We start from the raw sequence: 22,798 nt of genomic DNA, 5'->3' as shown, positions 1-22,798 counted from the left end.
TCCCTGCCAAGATCTCAAGCTCAACACAAAAGGTCAGTTAGACACCAGGAACAGACAGAATGCAGAATGTCACTTTTATTTTCGAAGAGAAATCTTTTGTAAGAACACTTCTATGGGATTAACACTTAAGCACTCAAATCGACCGGCCGAACACAAAAGCCTTGACGGGGGGCTGCGTACGACACCCCCCAACTCCACTAAAACAACAAACCAAAGATTCAGGTAACTAAGCAGCTTGAACTCATAGCGGTTTCAGTGTCACTGCTCATCCGAAAATAATGTTACTTTGATTTTAGAGCAACCACACCCTTAAATTCAACAATGACAATCTTGTTTTTAGTGGCACGTTAATTGCTGGGGCTGGAATGGCTGCAAAAATAATTTTGTGTTAAAAACAACAGATATAAAGCAAGGTGGAGTCTTGCTAATTCTGAAATTAGCATCCAGCAGGTCCCACTTGAGGTATTCCAACACAGGCAATAAGCAGTCACTTCCTGGTATTACCAGAATATGCAGATGGGGGCGCAGCCGAGCTCACCACGCCAGCTCGACCGGGTACTTCCCAGTCAGACAGGCAGTACAGTGGCCCAGTCTCTTATTGGCCTCCGTCCTTTGGTCCTTTTCCTGGGGCAGGATGCCTCCCTGAACAGCTGACACAAGCCCTTCCACAGAGAGATAGCGCACGCTGGTAGCCCCTGAATGGTAAGAGTACAACTTTACTGTACAGGTCGCACCCAGCACATTAACTGCATGTTACGCACACAGAGCCCTCTGTATGTACGCCGCTGTGTGTTACTGCAATGCTTCTTTTATAACCTCTAGTCAAATTGTGCTTTGGAATAATAAGCAACACTGGACGGCAACATATGAGCACCACCTTCTGCCTCTGGCATTTCTCTGCGGAGCACATACAACACAGAGCCTGTTGACTTTAGAGATGCACTATATATTAATTAAATCAATACTGGCCAATGTTAAAAACTGAGATAGCTCCTATGTGAATCTTGACCGATATTGGTGGCTGATATTTAGACTTTAGTCAATATTCAAAGTTAGCAGCACCAGAGCTAAACACACAACTACAGAAGTAATGGAGATGATTGCACTGGATGATAAGCCAATTTCCATAGCGGAAGATGAGGGATTTTGTTGCCTTAATTACCATTTAGAATCTCGCTACAGTCTCAAGTCTGCGCTACTTCTCTTTCATCTCACTGCCCGCATTATATGACGTGGCTGCTTCACACAATCATGGGATCTTAAGAAGTAACGTCACCGACATCAGTTTCACTACAGATTCATGCATCTCAGAGGTTAGCAGGTTTTTAGCATCAGCAATATTAGGCAAAAATAGACCAGCTATCGTATTGGCCAGAACTTCCACATTGGTCCACACTAGTTGACTTACCAATGTAGCCAGCGATGTTTGCAAATTCAGGCTTGTTGGCAATGAGTTCCTCTTTGGTAGGAATGTTGATGCCCATGTAGCAGGGATGCCTGATTGGTGGAGACGCCACTCGAATGTGCACCTGTTGATAACAGAGGCTTCAAACCCGAACCCTCCATGATTTCCAAATGAAGCCCAACCAAGCACAAACTCACCTCAGTCGCTCCAGCCTCTCTCAGCAATTTGATGATCGGCGAAATTGTGTTTCCTCTGACGATGGAATCGTCAACGAGTACCACTCTCTTCCCAGCAAAGTTGTCAGTTAGTGCTCCAAACTTTTTGGCCACGCCAAGCTGCCGTAAGCGCGTGTTGGGCTGGATAAATGTTCTCCCCACATACCGGTTCTTACACAGAACCTCCACATATGGTATCCCCGCCTAGAAGAAGTGTAGAAACAGCCTCAGTACACTAAGGGCTGATTTATGGCACTTTTCGGCCACCCAAGGTACAGTACTTTTGGTACTTTCCCTTACCATTGACTTGAACCAGTCAATTGTCAGACTTGTCAATGGTCAGTCAGACTTGACTCAAGAACCAGTACCAGAAGTTCCAGTACCCAAAGTACCAAACCAGCTGGGGTATTTTTTTGGTACTTTGGGGTGAGACTTGCAAACGCTTTATTTGACAACTGGTCGTGCAAATAGCCTGTCTCTGATACTGCTGTCTTGAAAAAAAGTTACAAACTAAAATAATAATAAAGTAGAAAAAAATGAGGACATATACGTGGACAAATGAGGAAAACCAAACTTTAATTGCAATCTGGTTGAAACAAACAGAAGATGATCTGGGTGGCATCACAAGAAAAGTGTTTTGTATAATATACTAGGGGGAGCACGGTATTGGAAAAAAATAAATATCATGATGTGATTTTTTTTGTAATTAATACTGGGTTATTTATAAAACAAAAAGGGAGTCAAAATAAATTCATTTCTAACAAACCCGTCTAGGAGTGATCTAAACTGCAAGGATGAAAATGATTATGAATGACTCAGAAAGCACATGCAGCGCTCATGCAAAAACAGCAAACTCTAAGCTGATTTTTTAAACATGCACTACATAACCTTGAAAAGGAACGATCATTAAAATGACAATGCTTGCTAAGTTTTGTTTCCTATGACAGTAAAAACGTTTTAGAAACTTTAAACCCCATGCTATAATGTTGGGACAGCATGATCTCAGACCAGCTGTGCATATCATGCGATGAATATCGCATATCATTCAGCCCAACGATACACTACAGCCATCATTCTACTTCAGTACAGACAAATAAACCCGCCTCCCGTTGATGTCTTTCAGTGCCGGTACCAGTTTTCACATCAGTCTACAACCAACAATTTGAAGTGCCGTACTTTTGGTTCTTTTTCTGAAGTATGAGAAGTACGGTACCTGGTGCGCTGGAGAAGTGCCCTTAAACTTCGGCACAGATGACGTACTCTATGCCATAACCTGACATGCCCCATCTCAGAAATGTAACTACACATCACGGTCATGCAGACGCCGCAGAAATGTCAATGCTAGCTAGGCCACTTGCGTAAGCTCTGCATAAATCTGTAGAAATTGGCAACCAGTATAGGTTTTCACAGAGTGGACCAATACACTACTGGGAATTCATCCTGTAACCTACCTGCTGGGCATACCCCAGTGCGGCCGGAGTGGCGGACTCTGGCACAGTGCTGACCACATCTGCATCCACCGGGGCCTCTATGGCTAGTTGCTGTCCACACCGCTGCCTGACTGAATACACCATTTGGCCTGCAACCGGGGGGGGGGGGACACAGTTGGAGCAGCAATAAAATGCAGCAGATGTGTCACCGGACGCAGTGGTGCTGACGGCTAACGGCAAAGACCACAGCATCCACTCAGCGTCACATGAACACCTGCATTGGTAACAGCATAACAGCATCACCTCTCCCTCCTGAATCTCACGCAAAAGATCTGACAGAGTAGTTTAAGATTACAAATTGGAATGCTCGTTCTATTAAAAAAAAAATATCATACAACTGGTAATTGGTGCAAAAAATCTATTAGGTACATAAGCATCTATTCCCTGAAACTGCTTATGCTGTTCAGGGTCAAGGGGGGGGTCCGGAGCCCATAGGCACAAGACAGGGAACAACCCAGGATGGGGCGCCAACCCATCACAGGGCACACTCACACCTATTGGCAATTTGGCAACTCCAATTAGCCTCAACATGTTTTTAGACTGTGGGGGGGCAGCCTGAGTACCCAGAGGAAACCACACGACGACACGGGGAGAACATGCAAACTCCACACATATGGAACCATGATGGAGACTCAAACCCGAGTCCCAGAGGTGTGAGGCGACAGTGCTGACTACTGCACCACCATGCCGCCCATTAGGTACATAAGCAAAAAGGAAAACAAATTACATACTGTACGATATCTGATCTAAAAGGTATTGAGGGGATTTTTGAAAGCAAGTTGTGTGTGAATAGGCTTGGCTTGAAGCTTAGTGTTCCGGAATTCATGGAAATTAATGGTTTAATGTAACAAGCCGATGTTGTAATATGCTGGCAGCCATAAAATGTGACATTCTGTGTGATATGATAACGTGTCCAACCTGCCTTCAAATATCGAGTCTGGACGTGCAAAATAAACATATTCAAATATGCAGAATGCAGGCCGGTCTCCCTCCGGTCTCGGAACAATACTTAATGTCTTGATTCCATGTTTTGAGATCTGCACTATTTCTCCTGGCTGCACTTCACGGTAATACCTGAAAAAGCACAAAAAAAACATTATCATCACATGAAAAAGGCATAACTAGGGATACAAGTGGCAAAAGCACATTCCAGAACCAGAACTAGAATTACTGCCGCAGGCAGGTGGAGATTTCTTGGCACAGATTGCCACCATGACAGACGAGTAGGGTTGCAAAATTCTGGCAATTTCTCGTTAATGCCCATATATTCCCGGTAATTCCCATGGAAAGTTTCCAACTTGGAATATTTCAAAAATTCCCCAGCTTAGCTTCCCATTGAATGGAAAGTAACCAGAAAATTACCACCCCTTTCATTTACAGACAATGAACAATTAGGGCATAAATAGATAGAGTTTAAAGACGAGGCACAAGAAACACAGCAGAGAAAAGTTAATGCAAGGGCAACAATAAATACAACAATTTGTGCAAATTCAAGTGATGCAGTGCTGGAGTTCACACAAGCACAATACAGACAACATAGATCTGCACTCTAGTACAGATCATACATCACATGCAGTGTGCAGATTGTCAGGGGTCTGTGTTGATGTAAACATTTAAACAGACTAAGAAACACTGTACCTTTTACTGGCCTGTTGGATATACAGAAGTTAATCTCACCTCGCTCCAATGGACTGGAAACTGCAGGACTCCGACGACACCACCCAGCCCTCCGTGTCTCCATCTGCAGCTCCTAAAGACAGCAGAGCCCAAAATATCCCACAGCGAAAGGCCAGAACATGATCTTCCTGCGGAGTAATGTTCGACTTCAGGCAGCTCTCGACTTAGGTCAAAACCAACCGAAAGATATCCGAGATACATTGAGTTTACAGAAGCACTAATGCAAATGCAACATACACCTGTAAGTAAATTTACACTTTCTCCACCTAAATTTTACATATGTTCTTTAGTACATAATACTAGCATATTTTTGACTTGTGTGTTTTTTGCTATAAGGTGTCTTGCACGGTGAGTGTGGGGGGCTACATCCTCTATACATGGTTTGGATTATTGCCTCTATTACCTCACAAGACTGTAACATAATATACTGCACACAATATAGTATTGTAGTCCAGATACCTTACATACTAAAAGAAGTGGCGATCAGGTGCCAGAAGCATACATTTACATATTACAATAGTTCTGCGTTTTATCCCAAGTGGCACACATTTTTGAGAAAGTAAGGTCAGCCATTCCCTGGAACAATTGGGATTTAAGGGCCTTCCTCAAGGGATAAACGGTGACATCACTCTGGGATTTGAATCAGCAACTTTCCAATCACAGGCACAGCGTCCTACCCCACTGAGCCAGACAGCGACCCCATACCCGAACCGTGCAGCTTAGAGATGGGCACCAAGCGGCCGATGCAGAGGGGGCGGTTCCCATAAGGATCCCTCACGGCATAAATAACATCCGTGTGCATCACCAGTAACGAGTATGAAGTAGGTGTCTCTGTCATCAGGTTCTTTATCCTGCAAAACAAAATGAGAGAACAGCATTACAAGGAGGGGATCCTACCCCCCCCCCCACCCCCACCACCTGCCATACCAGGTTTACTTAGGTCAGATTTATGTAACTCGAGAGCTGCCTGTATGATTAAGTTTCTATGTCTCTGACTACTAAATACAGTATAGCGGGACTGAAAAATGACCACTGACCGAGCCACCCAATCAGGGGCGTCCTGCTCCTCCATGGGCGGAGTCAGAGCCAGTAGCTGCGTGATGAGCTCGCTATCAGAGCTGGTGGATAGGCCAACACCATGCCTCATCACCTGCAGGGGGCGCAGACACACATGCAGGTCACCGAGGAACTGAAGATGCGCAGGTGCCATATTTCACAGGACGATCGACTTTCATTTAGTGCAGATGAAGGCTTTGGGTTATTCTCCCTAAATGTAAATATTACCACGCAGAAATTACATTCTTGGGAGTGCAACGCATCAGCCAATCAGAAATATGATCAGAGGCAAGTCAGGGAGATTAGCAGAAACATAAACGAAGATTATATAAAACCTGCACATTTCTCTATTTTTTTGTACCAATTAATAAAAATTACAAAAATAGAAAAAGTCTCCATTTCTACAGACCGTAAGGCACAACAAGGTAGTGCTGTATGTTTTTTGTGTAACTGTCTGAATGCATGACTGCCATGTGTCCCTGTGTGTGTGTGTGTGTGTGTGTCCATGTGTGTGCGTGTGTGTGTGTGTGAGGCCAACCTTCTTGCGCAGCGCTGCAGCATTGACCAGCTCCCCGTTGTGAGCCACGGCGATCTTGCCATGCAGAGTGTCCACCACGAACGGCTGGCAGTTCTGCAGCTCCGAGATGCCCGTGGTGGAGTAGCGCGTGTGCCCGATGCCCAGGTTACCCGAGCGCAGCTTCAGCAGCTCCTCTGCAGGGAATGCATTGCTCACCAGGCCCATGCCCTGGAAGTCAGCACCATCAGCATCAGCAACACTGTCTCTCACACACACACACACACACACACACACACACACACACACACACACACCATCATCACCGTCTTTGCAGAAAAGACCATAATCATCATCATCATCAACTATCATTATCACTGTTGCAGCATCCATGCCTAGAAAGTCATCACTGTCTTAGTGAAACCCACATAAACCCACAGGGACACACCTCTGGATCGGGGTAAATAGGTGTGCGTATGTGTGTGCACGCTACCTTGAGGGTGATGTAAGTCGGAGGTGACGCTCCATTACTCGTGACAATCCCAGCACTCTCCTGTCCTCTGAAACACACACACATTAGCGTCAGAGGGGGGCGCTGTGCCTCACCCCAGCAGCCAGCCCCGCATGTCTGTCTATGGGTACCACACTTCTGTGTCTGTGTGCCAGCAGCAGTGGATTACAATGACCTTTAAATTCAGCAGGGGAAGCAAAGGAGGAGGTTACAAGAGGAACAATGAGCACCTGCTGTGTCCAGAAGAGGAGGGGGGGGCAAAAGGAACTGGGAGCTGTGCGGCAAGGAAGTTATAGAAACAGCTTTGGGGGTGGGGGCATTAGCAACGCTAACGATTTAGCTGCAAAATGAGGGAGCTTATATGACATAAGCTTCTCTCCCTTTCTCTCCTGCACAAGTTTGGTCAGACAGCTTTTATGGGCGGCCAGAGACACAACTGTAGGGGAAACTTCTGGAAGCTGCTCAGACCCAGCTCTCTCCCCCTCCATCGCTCGAGATTCATTCGCTTCTGAGTTGCCTTATTTGGAAATCCTGCAGCGGCAGCCACAGCGCGCTTAGCGAACTGCCTCTCGGATTACGGCCACTAGCCCCTCCCCCCGGCTCAGCCTAAGCCAGTAGCGCGGCTGGATTTGCCTGCGTGGGTGTTCCCCCGTGGCCAAACCGTCTGGTTGCCTAGGGAACTAGGCAGAAAGGGAGGGAGCAAAGTGTTTCCAGGTCATCCTGAACATGGAGGGAGAACAGTGGAGAGAGGAGGAGCAGAGCGAGAGGCAAACAAGGGAGTGGGTTAGGGAGCGGGAGGAGGAGTATGAGAGAGAGCAGGAGGAGGAGGAGAGTTTAGGGGAGGAGGGCGAATGGGCGGAAGAGGAGGTCAGGGCCCTGCTGGCTGTCTGGGCTGAGGAGGACTTTCAGCGCGGCCTGCGGGGGCCCAGCAGGGACAAAGCCATTTTTATGCACATGTCCAGTCGTCTGCACCAGCTGGGAGTCTTCAGAGACTGGAGGCAGTGTTTGGCCAAGTGCTCCTGCCTGCGGGGGGAGTACCACAGCAGCCAGCTGAGAGGCGGCGCCGGGCTCCTCGGGGACATGGACACCATCGCCGCCCCCGAACACATAGCAAAGGAGGGGGAAGAGGAGGAGGAGGAGGAGGAAGAGGAGGAGGAACAAGGAGACGAGCAGGCCTTCCCCCGCTGGGCCCCAAAGAGGCCAGAGGAGAGATCAGGGGTGAGCCCTTCAGCCACGGATGTGCTCAGGGAAGGTAAACCGCCCCTCTCTGCCACGATTGGCTAAGCAAAGAACCCAGTGGCTGTGAGGAGCCAGATGGAGAAGAATCCAGACTCCATTCTGACCCCCGCCCCCACACCCACCCCCACCCCCACACCCCTTAGCGCCTACAACAATGACCGACTGCTATCAGCTGACCTGCAACTTCAATACAGTCAAAGCTGCATCAGGGTGGCTCAGCTGAATAGGGAGCCTGATCTGTGACCGGAAGGTCGCAGGTTCAAATCCCAGGGTGGGCAGTGATGTCACCACTAGGCCCCTGAGCAAGGCCCTTAACCCCCAGTAGCTGCAGAGACTGGCTGACCCAACTGTACATTGCTTTGGATAAAGGCAACTTTTGGATAAAAGCAAACTTTTAAAAAAAAAATGCTTTACCTACTAAACATATAATCAGGCTGATTCATATAGAAATATTCATAGTCTTTTTAAATTATGTTAATTGATACCAAAAATACCTCTTGTTAATCCACTATATTTTGGTAGGAATCTCCCCATGTCATGCATGATGGGAACCAAGTGTACCATCTTCGCAGCTTAAGCTTAACCAGGATAAAGCCTGGATTAAAGCGGTCAAAACAGCGTATATGCTAACACCCTCTTTTACCTTCCAGGAGGACAGTGCCTAATCAGAGAGCCACGCTTCATCCCATCTGTGGCATCAGAAGGAGGCAAGCACTGGACAGACGAGGAAGTCCAGGCCCTGCTCTACATCTGGGCCGACCCGATAGTCCAGCGCAGGCTTCAGGGCACCGTAAGAAATAAGAGTATCTTCCAAGAGGTGGCGCAAAAGCTGCAGCGCTTTGGTGTCCACCGGGACTGGAAGCAGTGTCGCTCCAAGTACAAAAACCTGAAGTATGACTACAAGAACGCCAAGACCTCTGGGGTGGGCTACTTAGGGAAAACAATGAAGTTCTTCAGAGAAGTTGAAGCCATACTGGAGGGTAAAGCCATGAGGACCACCAGAGTCGGAGAACCAGCCTTCAGGAGAGGACCTGAAGGGGACCGGGCCATGCTCTGGAAAGGACCTGAAGGAGAGCATGCTGTATTGTGGAAGGCTCAGGAAGCAGACCGGGCAACGGTGAGGAGAACACAGGAAAGTGAGCAGGCCTCACTAGGAAGCCTGCGAAGACGACCTGACCAGAGCAATGACGTTGATGAAGGTGAGGGTTGGGTCATAATTACAGCAAAGCAACTGATAGTGAGGGACCAACAAGCCAAAAGTAACTTATTCTATTGGTGTCCTCAACCTCCCACACAATCAGGAAACCAACTTAGCATCAGGACGCAGAAGAATGAGAGTAGATACTCCGAATAAATGGCCAGCGTCGAATTAGTTTTTTTGCATACTGGTGCCCACACACATAAGAACCCATAATTAACAGAAATAAAACACGAAACTTCATATCTGACCTTTAAGGAGAGCTCAAACGAAGGGCTCAAAGTTTACCAAGTTCTGATAATGCTCTGTAAAGTGACAAGTCACTTTCAAATGACTCTAAATCAATTCCATAGAGTCTTTTTTGGATCCAAAAAATAACACTATTAGATAGCAACTAGCCAACAACAAGTATGACCATGCAACAAAAAGAGAAATTTACTAATGCATCTTCAACAGCTGCAATGTTAGTTTTCGCACTTAAAATAAAACCATAAAGAATTCTTAATTCCTTGATGGAAGAGGAGGGGCTTGCATTAACATAGCTGAGCTCCTTCCACAAACAGATTTTTAACCGATATGAATAACGGATAAACTTTTGGCTCATATTCCCGATTCTGAGAACCGACTCACCAGAGCTCCACAAATCTATAGTGAAACTGATGTCAGTGATGTTACTTCTTAAGATCTCATGATTGTGTGCAGTAACTACATCATATAATGCAGGCAGCGAGACAACAGCGAAGTGGCGCGGACTTGGGAGACTGTAGCGAGGTTCTAAGTGCTAAAAGAACCGACAAATTCCCTCATCCTCCAACAGGCTTGGGCAGTATGACGGTATTACGGTATACCCCGGTAGTTAGAGATGCCAAAGGTATTACATTTAACACCGTTAAAAAAACAAACGCTCCTCCTGCTATTAAACTGACAGGGAGAAGCTGTATTGAGGTGGTTTTGAAGTGCACAGCGTTAGCAGTAATCGGAGCCTCACTTAAATTTTTTTATTTTTTTAACGTTAAAGAATAACATGCATTGCACAAAAATAAAATGCGCTGTGAATGCACGATAAATTGTTGAAGCATGTTAGCATGTTGGTGCGCATGCAGCCACAGATCGGGCAGCGACAACGGGGTAAAAAAATAAAGGCCGATCTTTTTAACTCTTCAACAAGGAGCCGTTCCCCTAGAGCTGAACTTTAAAAAAATTAAAATGAATCAATACCATATACCGGCAATATCTAAACGGTATGATAGGATGAAAAAAAGCTTTAATACGTAGCTTATCCTTCTCTTCGTAAAATGGCTTGTCCAATGTGATTATCTCCATTATTTCACTCACTGTGTCTTTAGTGCTGATGCTGCTAACTTTGAATTTTGTCTAAAGTCTAAATATTACCCACAATACTCACCAAGACTGACACATCGGGTCAATACCGATATCTTGATATGGCGAAATTTGTGATGGCCATTGGCCCATACCGTTAACCAATATATTGTGCATCTCAAAGCAGCAGATATTCGACGGCACCTGAAGTCACCGTCGGCATCTCTGGAGCATTCCCCACAGCCCTGTTTGCCCCCAGAGGCCAGAGCTACATCTGGCCAGAACGACTTGGGGCCCCTGAGGGTCTGGCCCTTCTGTCCACCGGCCAGTAACCGTGGAACGCCGGAGGGAAACCTGGACCAGTTCCAGGTGACAGTTGGGCGGAACTGGAGTGACGAGGAGGTGCGAGCGCTCATCCTGGTCTGCTCCGACACGGAGGTGCTCCAACGACTGGAGAGATCCACACGCAACAAGGATATCTTCATGCAGATCTCGGGCCGGCTCCTGCAGCTGGGTGTGGACCGTGACTGGAAGCAGTGCCGCACCAAATACAAGAACCTCAAGTACTTGTACAGCGCCCTGCAGAAGGGCCAGGGCGTGCAGGGGCATCCCCGCCGGGTCATGAGGCTGTACCACGAGGTAGATGCCATCCTCAAAAACTCAAGGGATGCAGGCGGAAGGGAGCAGGACGTGCAGGTGGCACCGGTGAACCTGTCTCCTGCCACCGTGCTACACAGGACCGACAGCCAAGAAGGTCCGACTTCCAGTACAAACACCAGCACAGGTAAGAAGCATCACTCCTGAAAACATATCAGCGCCCTAAGGCCAAGTGACAGTTTGACCTTATATGCCAGTGTCTCAACCCCCAGTCAGTCCATGTTTTGTTCCTTCAACTATTCAAAGTTGGGGCTTGAAGGAAGCAAAAATGTAGACTGTGTAGGGGTCCCCGAAGATTGGGTTGAGAAACACTGTCATATACTAATCACTTGAACCTCTTAAGAATGCATTTTTCTACATTTGCTAATACACTCTCAGAATAAAGGGTAAACAGAATAAAGATTCAAAATGTGTACCTTTGCTTGTCACTGGGGCTGTACCCTTGTAATTGTACCTTTTAAGGTACAGAAATGGACTCTGAGGAACATCCCAAAGGTTCAAATGGCATTAATGTACCATCAATGGTACAGAAATGATCCTTAGAGTTACCTACAGCTAAGGGTACAATTGGCCGGCCCTTGAGGGTTCAGCCTGACTAACAAGCAATGGTACGAATTTTTACCCTTTTTTCTGAGTGTACTTCAAAGATCTTTCTGCACCTAAGACCAACACCAAAAGGTTATACGTTCTAAATGAAAGCTTGAGCTGCGGATATTACTGACTTATTTGTACTTAACCAGACATCATGTCGATCGAGACCGATGACACCTCATCAAACAGAGGAGTGAAGAGGAAGGCTCTGGGTGAAGGTATTTGCATTTTCTGTGCTTACATATAAACCCTTATCGAGAGCCTGTGGAACACTGAAGCACCTCCTTTGGTGAATTGTGTCCTTGGAGTGAAGCTACACCTGACCACCTCAAATGAGGGGTGAGCATGTAGCAGAACGCAAGGTGTAAAAGCAGAGATTGTGTAAAACACTTTTACTGCTGCTAATGAAATGCTTACCATTCACTGGCAAGTCATTTCATAAATTACACTGGCCCATAGTTACTTCACGCAGTGAAAAAACGCATGAAAAAAGCACAAGAAATACATTTGCCAGAAGAAAGAAGAGAAAGACCTAATACAAATGTATTACTCCTAACCAACCAAACGCATCTGCCCAAAGAGGTACAGATACAGACAGTGATGCACTGGAATCACAATAAGTATTAACTCACTAGTGAGGATCACATGACAAGGAGGAATCCATGCAGAACCAGTCTGTACATCTGATTATATTGGACAAGACAGAGAATTTATCTGCAACTAAGTTGTAAAATTACAATTACCTGACTCATTTTTGCCTAAAATATCTATTCAGTTGATTCAGGTCATCATGCAAGTACTGAATTGTTCAGGCGCTAGAAGAATATGTGTGAACTTCACATTGAGATGAATAAAAGCAGCAGCAGGCAGATTTCTCCAGCCTCTGAAATCTCTCTAATCAATAAACGTACTTTATTGGCAGATGAGTTTGACAGCAGAGTAAAATTCCTCTTATTTGCTTTGTTTTAGAGATTTGGGTGTCGTCTAAGCTCATTCCATACGGAGATTCCAATGACGACAGCTGTACCCCTCCAATTACTGACTTCCAGTGCAAAGAGGAACAGGATGAATATATTCCAATAATTCAGATCAATTCTGTATACTCCATGACGACTCCCCAAAGACAGGTGGGCACATTTCTGTTTTAACTAAAAAAAATAGTATTTATCCAATAAATTATTATACATCGAGTTTTATCTGAGAAATTTCACCTGACAATCCTTGTCAAAATATTACATTTTCAAATACAGACCCTCCCGGTACGGACACTTCACAGAGCGTTATTTAACTATAAAATTTGGCATCGCATGCGTGTAGCGTTTTGTACGCCTCGGATGATACAGCGTGGGCATAAGTTACGCGGTGTTGTAACCCCTCCAAAATCAAAACCAGCCAATACAACCCCCAGGACCCCCTTAAATGGGTGGAGACCTCAACTCCCCCAATGCTCAACCCAAAGTCTTGCCGTTGTGTTAGTGTCCCGGTTAATTAACGACAGTGAAAGATAGAAGAGATTCGAGCAGAGCTAGAATCGAGATGAATCAGATCCTTATGCCATAAAGCTACCCCATGCACTGTGGGCTGGGAGATTATTTCCTGGCGTATTTCCCGGTCATTAAATGGTTGTCTTATTAGATTCTTGCTTTGTCTGGAAGATGCTGTGTAGATCTTGTTCCGATACTGCCGCAAGCTCAGCCTACTCGACTCCTTGTAAATGGAAAACTGCACATCTCACCTGTGCTGCAGGGCGACAAGTCCCAGTGTTAATACCTGGGCCACCTCCAGCTGCGTTGGCCATTCTCCGGAAGCCACGCAGCCGAACACCCCGCACTCCTCTCCAATGCCAGACTCCTCAAACTCCATAACAAATTTCTCTCGTCCGGCTTCAAAGCTCAATCTTTTCGCACTCGGGCTGAAAGTGTTCCCCACTCCGCTCCACAAAACTACTGTTACAGCCACTAGTCGCAGCGATGCTCTGAACTACCAGCACGTGCTGCGATCCGAGCCGACCGATCCAACTCCCATTTCGGGGGGTTTAACGTCTTCCTAGTTTCACCAACAGAAAATAGTTTGATTTATTAAAAAATTTACTTAGTTGGACAAATTTATAAAGTTTTATTCGCATTTATGAACAAATTCAAAGTACAATGTCAATGCAATCATAAAAAGATTATATACTTTAAGTGGAAATGTAACCTGTATAAAACATTTGGTTCGGACCACATCACTTTGTAAAACTCCTGAAGTAACCAGCCATCTTGTGCATTCTGTTAATGACGTTATCGGCAAATATAAACATTTTAACTTTGAACTTTGCGTCTTAGATAAACTATTTGCTCATTTCGCAAACGTTTCGCTCCTTGTTCAGCGTAAATCCGATCACCACGTGGCTGAGACGGTATCACGTGGTCTGCCAGTCGCACCAGGTGAGGGTTCGGGTTCGGGGTACCGCACGTTACTTCTGCTCCTTTCGCCTTGTTTTCGGCTTGTCGGTTCATTTGTATTGCGATCACAAGCTCATTTCCCCGAGCAGCACTTGGCTGAACTTCTGCAGTTGTTTTACAGGAGCAGAGATTTCCGTCTGAAATGGCGTCTGCATCAGGTAATTCTTGATTTGCGCAATACATTTGATTAAGCCTGTTTTATTGTTTTATTTATAGTGCAATACATGTATTGTTTTAAATGAAAAAATCTAGAAACTTCAAAAAAAGATGGATGGATCGAGTACATTACTGTCACTTTTTAGCAGTAAACAAAAATACACGTATAACTCTCTTTCCTGCACCTGTCACTGATTGTTTAAATATTTTACTTGAAGCAGATCTGTTTAGCGGAAGATGATGCTCACAAAATCTTTATTTTTAAAAAACAAAAACTTTGGTATTTTTATGGTGTAATGAAAAATACGCCAGTTTTTTTTATGTGCATATTTAAGTTGAAATGTGACAAGTGAGGATATATTAAATTTGTTCTTTAAACTGAAATCGAATGTTGAATTAAGTGGCAGATAACTTGCATCAGCCTGAATTTAACATCAAGTTGTTTATGAGCCTCGTGACTTCATTGGGAAACGTGAAATCATTTCATGTCTTTCTGTGTGTTGATACTACTGGCCTGGGTTTGTCCTTCTGAACATTCGAGTCTGTTTGGGCCATTTGACCTGCTTCACATTGCTTCAGACTTCACTCTGCTGATGTATGTGTTCTCTGCTTAAGAGCTGAAGCTTGGGAAGAAATTAAATGAGGGCAAGACCAAGCAGATCTTTGAGCTGCCAGAGCAGCCAGGCCATGTGCTGGTGCAGTCCAAGGACCAGATCACTGCTGGGAATGCAGCTCGCAAGGACCAGATGGAGGGCAAGGCGGCCATATCCAACAAGACCACCAGCGCTGTATTCAGGTTGCTCCAAGATGCTGGTAATACTCTCCGTTTCCCTCCATATCTTAGCAATACTGGTTCACGCAGTGCACTCAGCTCCCAGCCTTATAATTGAATTCTGAGACATTCTCCAGCTAAGTGCATTCGATGTGTCCCTCATAAAGTCAGCTGAGCTGTGGGAGGTGCCCTCCTCACATGATGTCCGCGTTCCTGTCCGCTGCGTGATGGTCATACCAAGTGGGCAGTGGTGGCTTGATGGTTAGGGAAGCGCACTCGTAATTGAAAGATTGCGGGTTCGAATCCCCGTCCAGCAAGGCACCACTGAGGTACCCAGATGCTAAATTAGCTGCCCCCTGCTATGTCACATTGTCAAATGCAGAGAACACATTTCGTCGTTGTGCACTGTGTGCTGTGGTGTGTCAACAATGACAATTAATCACTAAATTCTAATTCTACGCGTGCGTCGCCGCAGGTATAAAGACGGCCTTTGTGGGGCAGCAGTCGGACACAGCCTTCGTGGCGCTACACTGCGAGATGATCCCCATCGAGTGGGTCTGCAGGCGAGTCGCCACCGGCTCCTTCCTCAAGCGCAACCCAGGCGTTCAGGAGGGCTACCGGTTCTCCCCGGTCAAGTTAGAGATGTTTTTCAAGGTACACATTTGCTGTCTGGACAGGGCCAGCCAAATCAAATTCCATTAACTTGATTGTCATTTGCAGTCTTCCAGCCTTCCTTCTCATGCTGACAGGATGATCAGATGGGCGCCCCCTGGTGGGCATCTGCTGCTCAGCAGCTGCTCAGTTTGCTTATGCCTGGGGCCTGATCCTCAATCTTATCCAGAAAGGGCTGTTGCATATGCAGGTTTTTGATGCAACTCCCTATGTAGATCACTAATTAGAGTACAGACTGACTGAAGAGTCCTCACACCTGGGTTTTAACAGCTGACCTAAAGGTTATCCCAAATACTTGCATACACACATATGACCTCCTAGCTGTAATACACTCAGGTGTAAATGATGGTATCTGAAGTGCTGCGTGGCTTAGGGTTTAGGGTACTGTGCCTGTGAACAGAAGGTTGGTGGTTCAAATCCCTTAGTTGGCAGAATGATTTGGCCATTGGGCCCCTGAGCAAGGGCCTTAATTCCCAATTGCTCCAGAACCTGTCTGACCCCACTCTGTCGTATGTCTCTTTGGATAAAGCTGTCTGCTAATTAAATATAATGTACTCAAAAGCATCTCATGTAAATTGTCGCTAAGTTGCAAACTGCAGTTGTCTTTTTTTTATCTGAAATTACTTGGGGGAACAAAAAACATCTGGTGTTTCAGGACGACGCAAACAATGATCCCCAGTGGTCTGAAGAGCAGCTGATTGAGGCAAAGTTCTGCTTTGGTGGACTTGATATTGGACGCTGCGAGGTGGACATCATGAGTCGCAGTACGGTGGCGATCTTTGAGATCCTGGAGAAGGCCTGGGCGACTCAGAACTGCACCCTGGTGGACATGAAGGTACAGCGCTCAATGCGTTACTCCTTACTGCAAAATGCTCATGAAGGTACAGCGCTCAATGCATTACTCCTTACTGCAAAATGCTCATGAAGGTACAGCGCTCAATGCGTTACTCCTTACTGCAGAATGCTCATGAAGGTACAGCACTCAATGCGTTACTCCTTACTGCAAAATGCTCATGAAGGTACAGCACTCAATGAGTTACTCCTTACTGCAGAATGCTCATGAAGGTACAGCGCTCAATGCGTTACTCCTTACTGCAGAATGCTCATGAAGGTACAGCACTCAATGCGTTACTCCTTACTGCAGAATGCTCATGAAGGTACAGCACTCAATGCGTTACTCCTTACTGCAAAATGCTCATGAAGGTACAGCACTCAATGCGTTACTCCTTACTGCAGAATGCTCATGAAGGTGCAGCGCTCAATGCGTTACTCCTTACTGCAAAATGCTCATGAAGGTTTTATTGATTATCTTTAATAATGTATCATAAATTTGCATTAAGCTTCCCTCAACTGCATTGAAGCAGCATTTACTGTGACTGCTGAAGCATGACGTGTAGTAATGCAGGGACAAGGTGTAAGCAAATGACAGCGACTGGATTACTTTTTAAATTAACAGTATTTGTAAATATAGACGTGTGTGTGTGTATATGTATATATATATATATATATATATATATATATATATATATATATATATATATATATATATATATATATATATATATATATATATATATATATATATATATATATATATATGACACACACACACACAAGTGTTTAAATTTAAATTAGTTTGTGTTCGGTGAAGCTGACATGAACAACCAGCAGTGACGGGGGGGGTAATTTTCACAGGATTTAAAATGCAAAATGGGGCGGACATAAGGGGTCATATACATAATGTAGTGTGTGTGTAAATAATACATAAACCGACATAATGCTGGGGAATAAGTCATGTCTGACTAACGATAAATAAGTAAATAATAGGTTTATCCAATTTAATCTAATGTTTAGGAGCCAGGTAATGATGATCTGGTCATCAAATCATCAAAGTGCTTTATGGGCCCAACACTGGAAAATATGCTCAAGTACAAGGTTTAATACGTGAGAATGTTGGTGGGTGAGAAAATCAATCCCAAATGTCTAACTCATTGCAGCGCAGTTGCTCAATAGGTAAAGACCTGTCGATGAATTCAAATAGGAACTCTGTGTCCTGTTACGGCTTGCGAGAGGTTACACACACACACACACACCCCTCTAACAAGAGCAGACCGAGCTTCGTATCGTTATTACGCATTCAACCGAAACAGCCCCCTCGAGATTTTATGTAAAGGGCTTGTTAACTGACCCTATTGATGATTTGTACATTTTAAAATTACCTTTACGTTTTTGGAAATTTTTAATTGATGTGAGATTTTTCCAGATTAAAAAAATTTACCACATAGACAAGTCTGTGCCGTAATGAAAATCAGTGCTGGTTTTAAAGTACCGGTAGCTGTCTCTGAATGTCATCTTACTTTTAAAAAGGTAATTTACTTAATGCTGGGATGCGGAAAAGATCAGAGTTCTCAGTGCATCACTGATGATGTCATGGGTGATTTTTAGATGTTAGGTTAAGTTTAAAAAATGTTCCCATAAAATGTATAAGGAGCCGTTTTTGGGCGACATTTGTTCTTTACTGTTTTCTCACTACAGAAATCTATGGTATTCCTGATTTTGGTGATTGTTAATCTTCCACGGTGCCTTTTTTAGTCTTAAGCCACACCAGCCTGTCCTACAGCGGTATAATAACAAGGTGGTCTAATGAAGCAGGGTCATGCAGAGGGATGAGAGCTGAGGGAACAGCATGTGACTGGGGGCGTGCAGGGCAGAGCCAGCATGTTCCAGAGGATTTGTAAAAGTAGATTTAAGATTATAATTTGCATTTTGATGTTAAAATCGCCTGTAGGTATTATCTTATGAGGGGGCATCAGCTGATGAATTTGGAAACGAGATTGAGAAATTCCAGAAGATTTTAAACAATCGGTACAAGAAGCGGCACAAGCTGAATGGATTGAGGTAGGCTGAACTGGGATTAAGTTTCGGCTCCAGACTGGTAAATTTTGCTGGCATGCGGGGACTGGAGGCGGCTTAAATTTTTCTCCAATAGCCATTGGCCCACCGGTAAAATGCCCAGTATGCAAGATGGCCAGTCCTGCTGTGGATGGAGCACAGAGGAGTGTGTTGCTCTCTCCTCATCCTTTCCAGTGTAGAAAATGAAGAAGAGAATGGCATCACTGTGAATAGCGTGTTGATCCTTCTGTCTGTCAGGTTATTTGGGGAAAGAATGTAACTTCAGCCTTAAAAGGGTGAAAGAACTTTCCTTGACTTTTGGTTCTGGAAGTATACATTAAAGTTTGCTAGTGTGTGTATAACATCACTGTCAAATTGTGTGTGTGTGTGTGTGTGTAATTGGCAAGTGTGTGTATGTGTGCATGGGTGTTTTGGGTTATTTGTGATGGTACGCAGATGTTGTTTTTAAATGGCATTTAATCTTTTTGTCTGATTACACTAACATAAATAATAGGCGTGTTTTGCATGACGCCGCATGCCCCTCTCTTCCCGTAGCTGCATCTCCAGGCGCTCCCTTTGACCGCACAGCTTTACCGTGCTGGCAGCCAGCGCCTTTCGCAGTGTGATTCACGGCATAGCTAAACCTTTTATTGCGGAATAGAGGAATTAGTTCTTGCATGTCTGGAGGAACTTAATTTCTCAGTGAAACATTCCTAAACTGGCAAGTGGTACTGGAGAGAGAGTGGCAAAAAGCACGGAAAAGTCTGGACCACGAGTGAAATCCCATGACAGATGAATGGTTGCGTAACGGGTGTCAGTCACGCGTGTCGAGTTACTTCATGGTCCCTGTGTGACTGCTGCTCTTTTTACTCTTTGCATCCAATTTGCACTTTACTCCAGTCCACAGTCCACAGAAAGTCAAACGGTCCAAACTGAATAACATTGATCATCGTATAGATGAGAGAATGTCATTAGGCAGTTTGATATTATTTTCTTTTTGTTTAATGCCGGGCTGAAGTTTTCAGAAATCCAGCAATAGAAAAGGAGCTAGATACCCTAAGGGTAACTGGTCTGTTAACCACCAAGACTTTGCACTGCAGTCAGCCTTGATCTTGTAACTCTTCTAGCTGGTTTACTTACTGTTTATTTCAGTTCACCCTTTATTCCATCCCATTCTGCTTCTGATTGTAGGTAGACAGTCTAATGTTAAAGTGTAAAATGTTTACATACTTGTACATTGTCTGCGTGTTTATTTTATACCGGGACGCACCCACCAAGACACTCCTATGTTTTAACCTACTTGGCCAATAAGGATCTTTCTGATTCTGATCTGCCTCACAGATTGAGTTTGGCGTTAACGTGATAACCAAGGAGATCGTCCTGGCGGATGTCATCGACAACGACTCCTGGAGACTTTGGCCTGCAGGGGACCGGAAGCAGCAGAAGGACAAGCAGGTGAGCCCTCACTGTGGTGGTGTGGAAGGTGAGGAGGTGGCCTTCAGGCTGCGAGTGGCTAGAGGGCTGTCGTGGTGCACAGAGGCGGAGTTTACCACCACTCAAACCACTCTTTACTGTGGGACACCTGGGGTTTGGGCCCCCTGTTGGCCATAAATAGTAACTGCGCTAGAGGGATGGGGATTCTGAAGTAACTTGTTCAGTGAGGTTCTCAAAACAGCAAACCCTCCCATGATGGTACACACGCCTCAGACGAACTGTCGTGTTGTAGTGTCAGGCTCAGTCCATAAAATAATTCTTGCAGAGCAAAGACTTAGAAATGTAAACCTTAAAAATTGAAAATGTACTTTAACGTCCAGAATCCTAGGTCATTGGGGAAAGATGACGAATGATCAGTTGGCAAATAGATTTTTCATTTGCTTCTTAGGTGTATCGGGACCTACAGGAGGTCACGCCTGAAGCCATGCAGATGGTGAAGAGGAACTTTGAGTGGGTCTCAGACAGGGTCCAGGTATCCATGTTCATGTGTTTGAAACATCACATGTTAAATGTACATTTTTATTTTTATTTTTTTTGCAGTTTCGAATGAAAATTATATGACTGTATTTAGGTGAAGGATTTCTAAGCCAGGTTAACTTGCATTTTTGTAAAATAGCTGACCATTTGTTCTTCCATCAAATGATCCATAAAGTCAGGTAATTGGCAGCAGCATTAAAGACCAACCACAAACACCATTAGTAGTCACAATAAATCTAAAAGCTTTTAAATGCTATCATGCAGTGTTTCTCAAGGCAGCCCTCAGGGACCCCCAGACAGTCCACATTTTTGCTGCCTCCCAGCTCGCAACACACCTGTACCAGGTATTCGGTGTTCCTGATTGGCTGGGAGTTGGGGGGGAGCAAAAATGTGGACTGTCTGGGGGTCCCTGAGGGCTGCCTTGAGAAACACTTCTGGTCTTCACTGGTTGATTTCCCACCATGAACTTTTTACATCATAGAAAAATGACAAACCACTGCTACCTTTATATGGTTTGTCTGGTGTTTGCCTGTGTGTCCGCAGCTGCTTCTGGAATCACAGACTCACGGCAGGGTGGTGGTTCTGATGGGCTCCACATCTGATCTGGCGCACTGTGAGCGGATCCGCTCTGCCTGTGGCTTCTATGGCGTGCCGTGTCACCTCAGGGTCACGTCGGCACACAAGGGGCCGGATGAGACGCTGCGCATCAAAGCCGAGTATGAAGGTGCTGTGAATGCTAATCGCTATAATGCTTATGCCAGCGTGTATAAAGGGGCGGGGCTGCAGGTGCACTAGCCCCAGCTGAAAGCTGATTGGCTTCCAGAGTGCCCTCTCCCCTGTCACTCACCAATTCAAAACCTATTATTGGCTAATAAGGTTGGCTCTGTATGAATTATGCCCCCTCTTATGCAACATATTAGTAATCTCTTAGATAATGTACAGCTGCCTGCTAACATGAACATTGATAACACATTGTGCAAATTGTACATGCATGTTGAGTGTAATTGGCACACGTTTTTGGCTTACAGTAGGTTTGGGAGTCACATGACTGCATGGCATGGAGGGAAATGAGGCATTCTGTCCTTTTAATGGGTCCTTACTCAGGTGACGGAGTTCCCACGGTGTTCGTGGCCGTGGCTGGAAGGAGCAACGGTCTGGGCCCCGTGCTGTCGGGAAACACCGCCTACCCAGTTATCAGCTGCCCCCCCCTCACACCCGACTGGGGTGCCCAGGATGTGTGGTCGTCTCTCCGTTTGCCCAGTGGTAGGACTCCGTTCACAAAGACAATTTATTCACACATTCATCTATGTGGTGCTTTTATCCAATTTGTGTGCTCCCTGGGATTCAAACCCACAACCTTTGTATTGTTAGCGAAATGCTGTACTTGTTGAGCTGGAGGATCTAAAGTGACGTGTGGCCCCATATTGTAATCAAACCTGTGACCTTGGCCTTATTGGCACCACATGCTAACCAGCTAAGCTAACTGGCCTAGTGTTCTTTACTCAAACTCTTTGCAGTGCTTGGACTTCAGCATTGTAAGACATCTAGCATTTAGCATCCGTATTATGTACATGGCTGTGTTTTTTGTAACTTATCTCCAGGCCTGGGCTGCACCACTGTCCTCTCCCCGGACGCCGCGGCCCAGTCCGCTGCCCAAATCCTCGGCCTCAGCAACCATCTGGTCTGGGCGAAGCTGCGAGCGGCAATGCTCAACACTTGGATCTCGCTGAAGCAGGCAGACAAGAAGCTACAAGCTTGCAACCTATGAATCTGAGCATGGTAGAGTACTGCTGGAGGCTTATCAACCGTACTGCTGTCACAAGGCATTCCTGAAATAAAGCAGTTTTGCATGAAAGGATGTGCTTGTTTGGGGCAGGGAATGAGTCGCGGTTCATACAGCTTCCACTTTCCTAATGGGGTCCTGGTTGGGAATCACTGGAAGTCACTATGCCACCTTCTGGCACCTGCACATCATGTCACACATATCAAGAACAGATGTGGTGTTAATGGGGACCACA

The 22,798-nt window shown here is 45.4% G+C and overlaps 2 protein-coding genes across 6 annotated transcripts; one reads left to right on the top strand and one right to left on the bottom strand.

Moving 5' to 3' along the window:
* Positions 1-60: 60 nt before the first annotated feature.
* Positions 61-13,906, bottom strand: ppat (phosphoribosyl pyrophosphate amidotransferase). Of its 2 annotated transcripts, none has more exons than XM_023794393.2 (11): positions 13,609-13,906; positions 6,851-6,917; positions 6,382-6,588; positions 5,825-5,937; positions 5,493-5,638; positions 4,788-4,860; positions 4,033-4,184; positions 3,072-3,199; positions 1,603-1,824; positions 1,409-1,529; positions 61-695 (listed from the first exon to the last, which is right to left on the bottom strand). In XM_023794393.2, the coding sequence occupies exons 1-11, from the start codon at positions 13,734-13,736 to the stop codon at positions 535-537; spliced, it is 1,518 nt and encodes a 505-aa protein (XP_023650161.1). In that variant the 5' UTR covers positions 13,737-13,906; the 3' UTR covers positions 61-534. The 2 variants fall into 2 exon arrangements, with proteins under 2 accessions (XP_023650161.1, XP_023650162.1); XM_023794394.2 differs by having other exon boundaries at positions 5,499-5,638.
* paics (phosphoribosylaminoimidazole carboxylase, phosphoribosylaminoimidazole succinocarboxamide synthetase) lies at positions 7,580-22,635 on the top strand. Of its 4 annotated transcripts, none has more exons than XM_023794387.2 (14): positions 7,580-8,120; positions 8,758-9,306; positions 10,813-11,409; positions 12,023-12,091; positions 12,843-13,000; positions 14,439-14,475; positions 15,089-15,286; positions 15,721-15,899; positions 16,573-16,752; positions 20,151-20,264; positions 20,692-20,775; positions 21,324-21,504; positions 21,885-22,043; positions 22,382-22,635. In XM_023794387.2, the coding sequence occupies exons 1-14, from the start codon at positions 7,595-7,597 to the stop codon at positions 22,546-22,548; spliced, it is 3,198 nt and encodes a 1,065-aa protein (XP_023650155.1). In that variant the 5' UTR covers positions 7,580-7,594; the 3' UTR covers positions 22,549-22,635. The 4 variants fall into 4 exon arrangements, with proteins under 4 accessions (XP_023650155.1, XP_023650153.1, XP_023650157.1 ...); XM_023794385.2 differs by having other exon boundaries at positions 10,810-11,409; XM_023794389.2 differs by lacking the exons at positions 7,580-8,120; positions 8,758-9,306; positions 10,813-11,409; positions 12,023-12,091; positions 12,843-13,000 and adding an exon at positions 14,077-14,299.
* Positions 22,636-22,798: the final 163 nt, after the last annotated feature.

This window comes from Paramormyrops kingsleyae, chromosome 15 (assembly GCF_048594095.1).
Source record: "Paramormyrops kingsleyae isolate MSU_618 chromosome 15, PKINGS_0.4, whole genome shotgun sequence".
Classification (NCBI taxonomy): Eukaryota; Metazoa; Chordata; class Actinopteri; order Osteoglossiformes; family Mormyridae; genus Paramormyrops; species Paramormyrops kingsleyae.
This window is presented reverse-complemented; position numbering and strand designations above follow the sequence as displayed.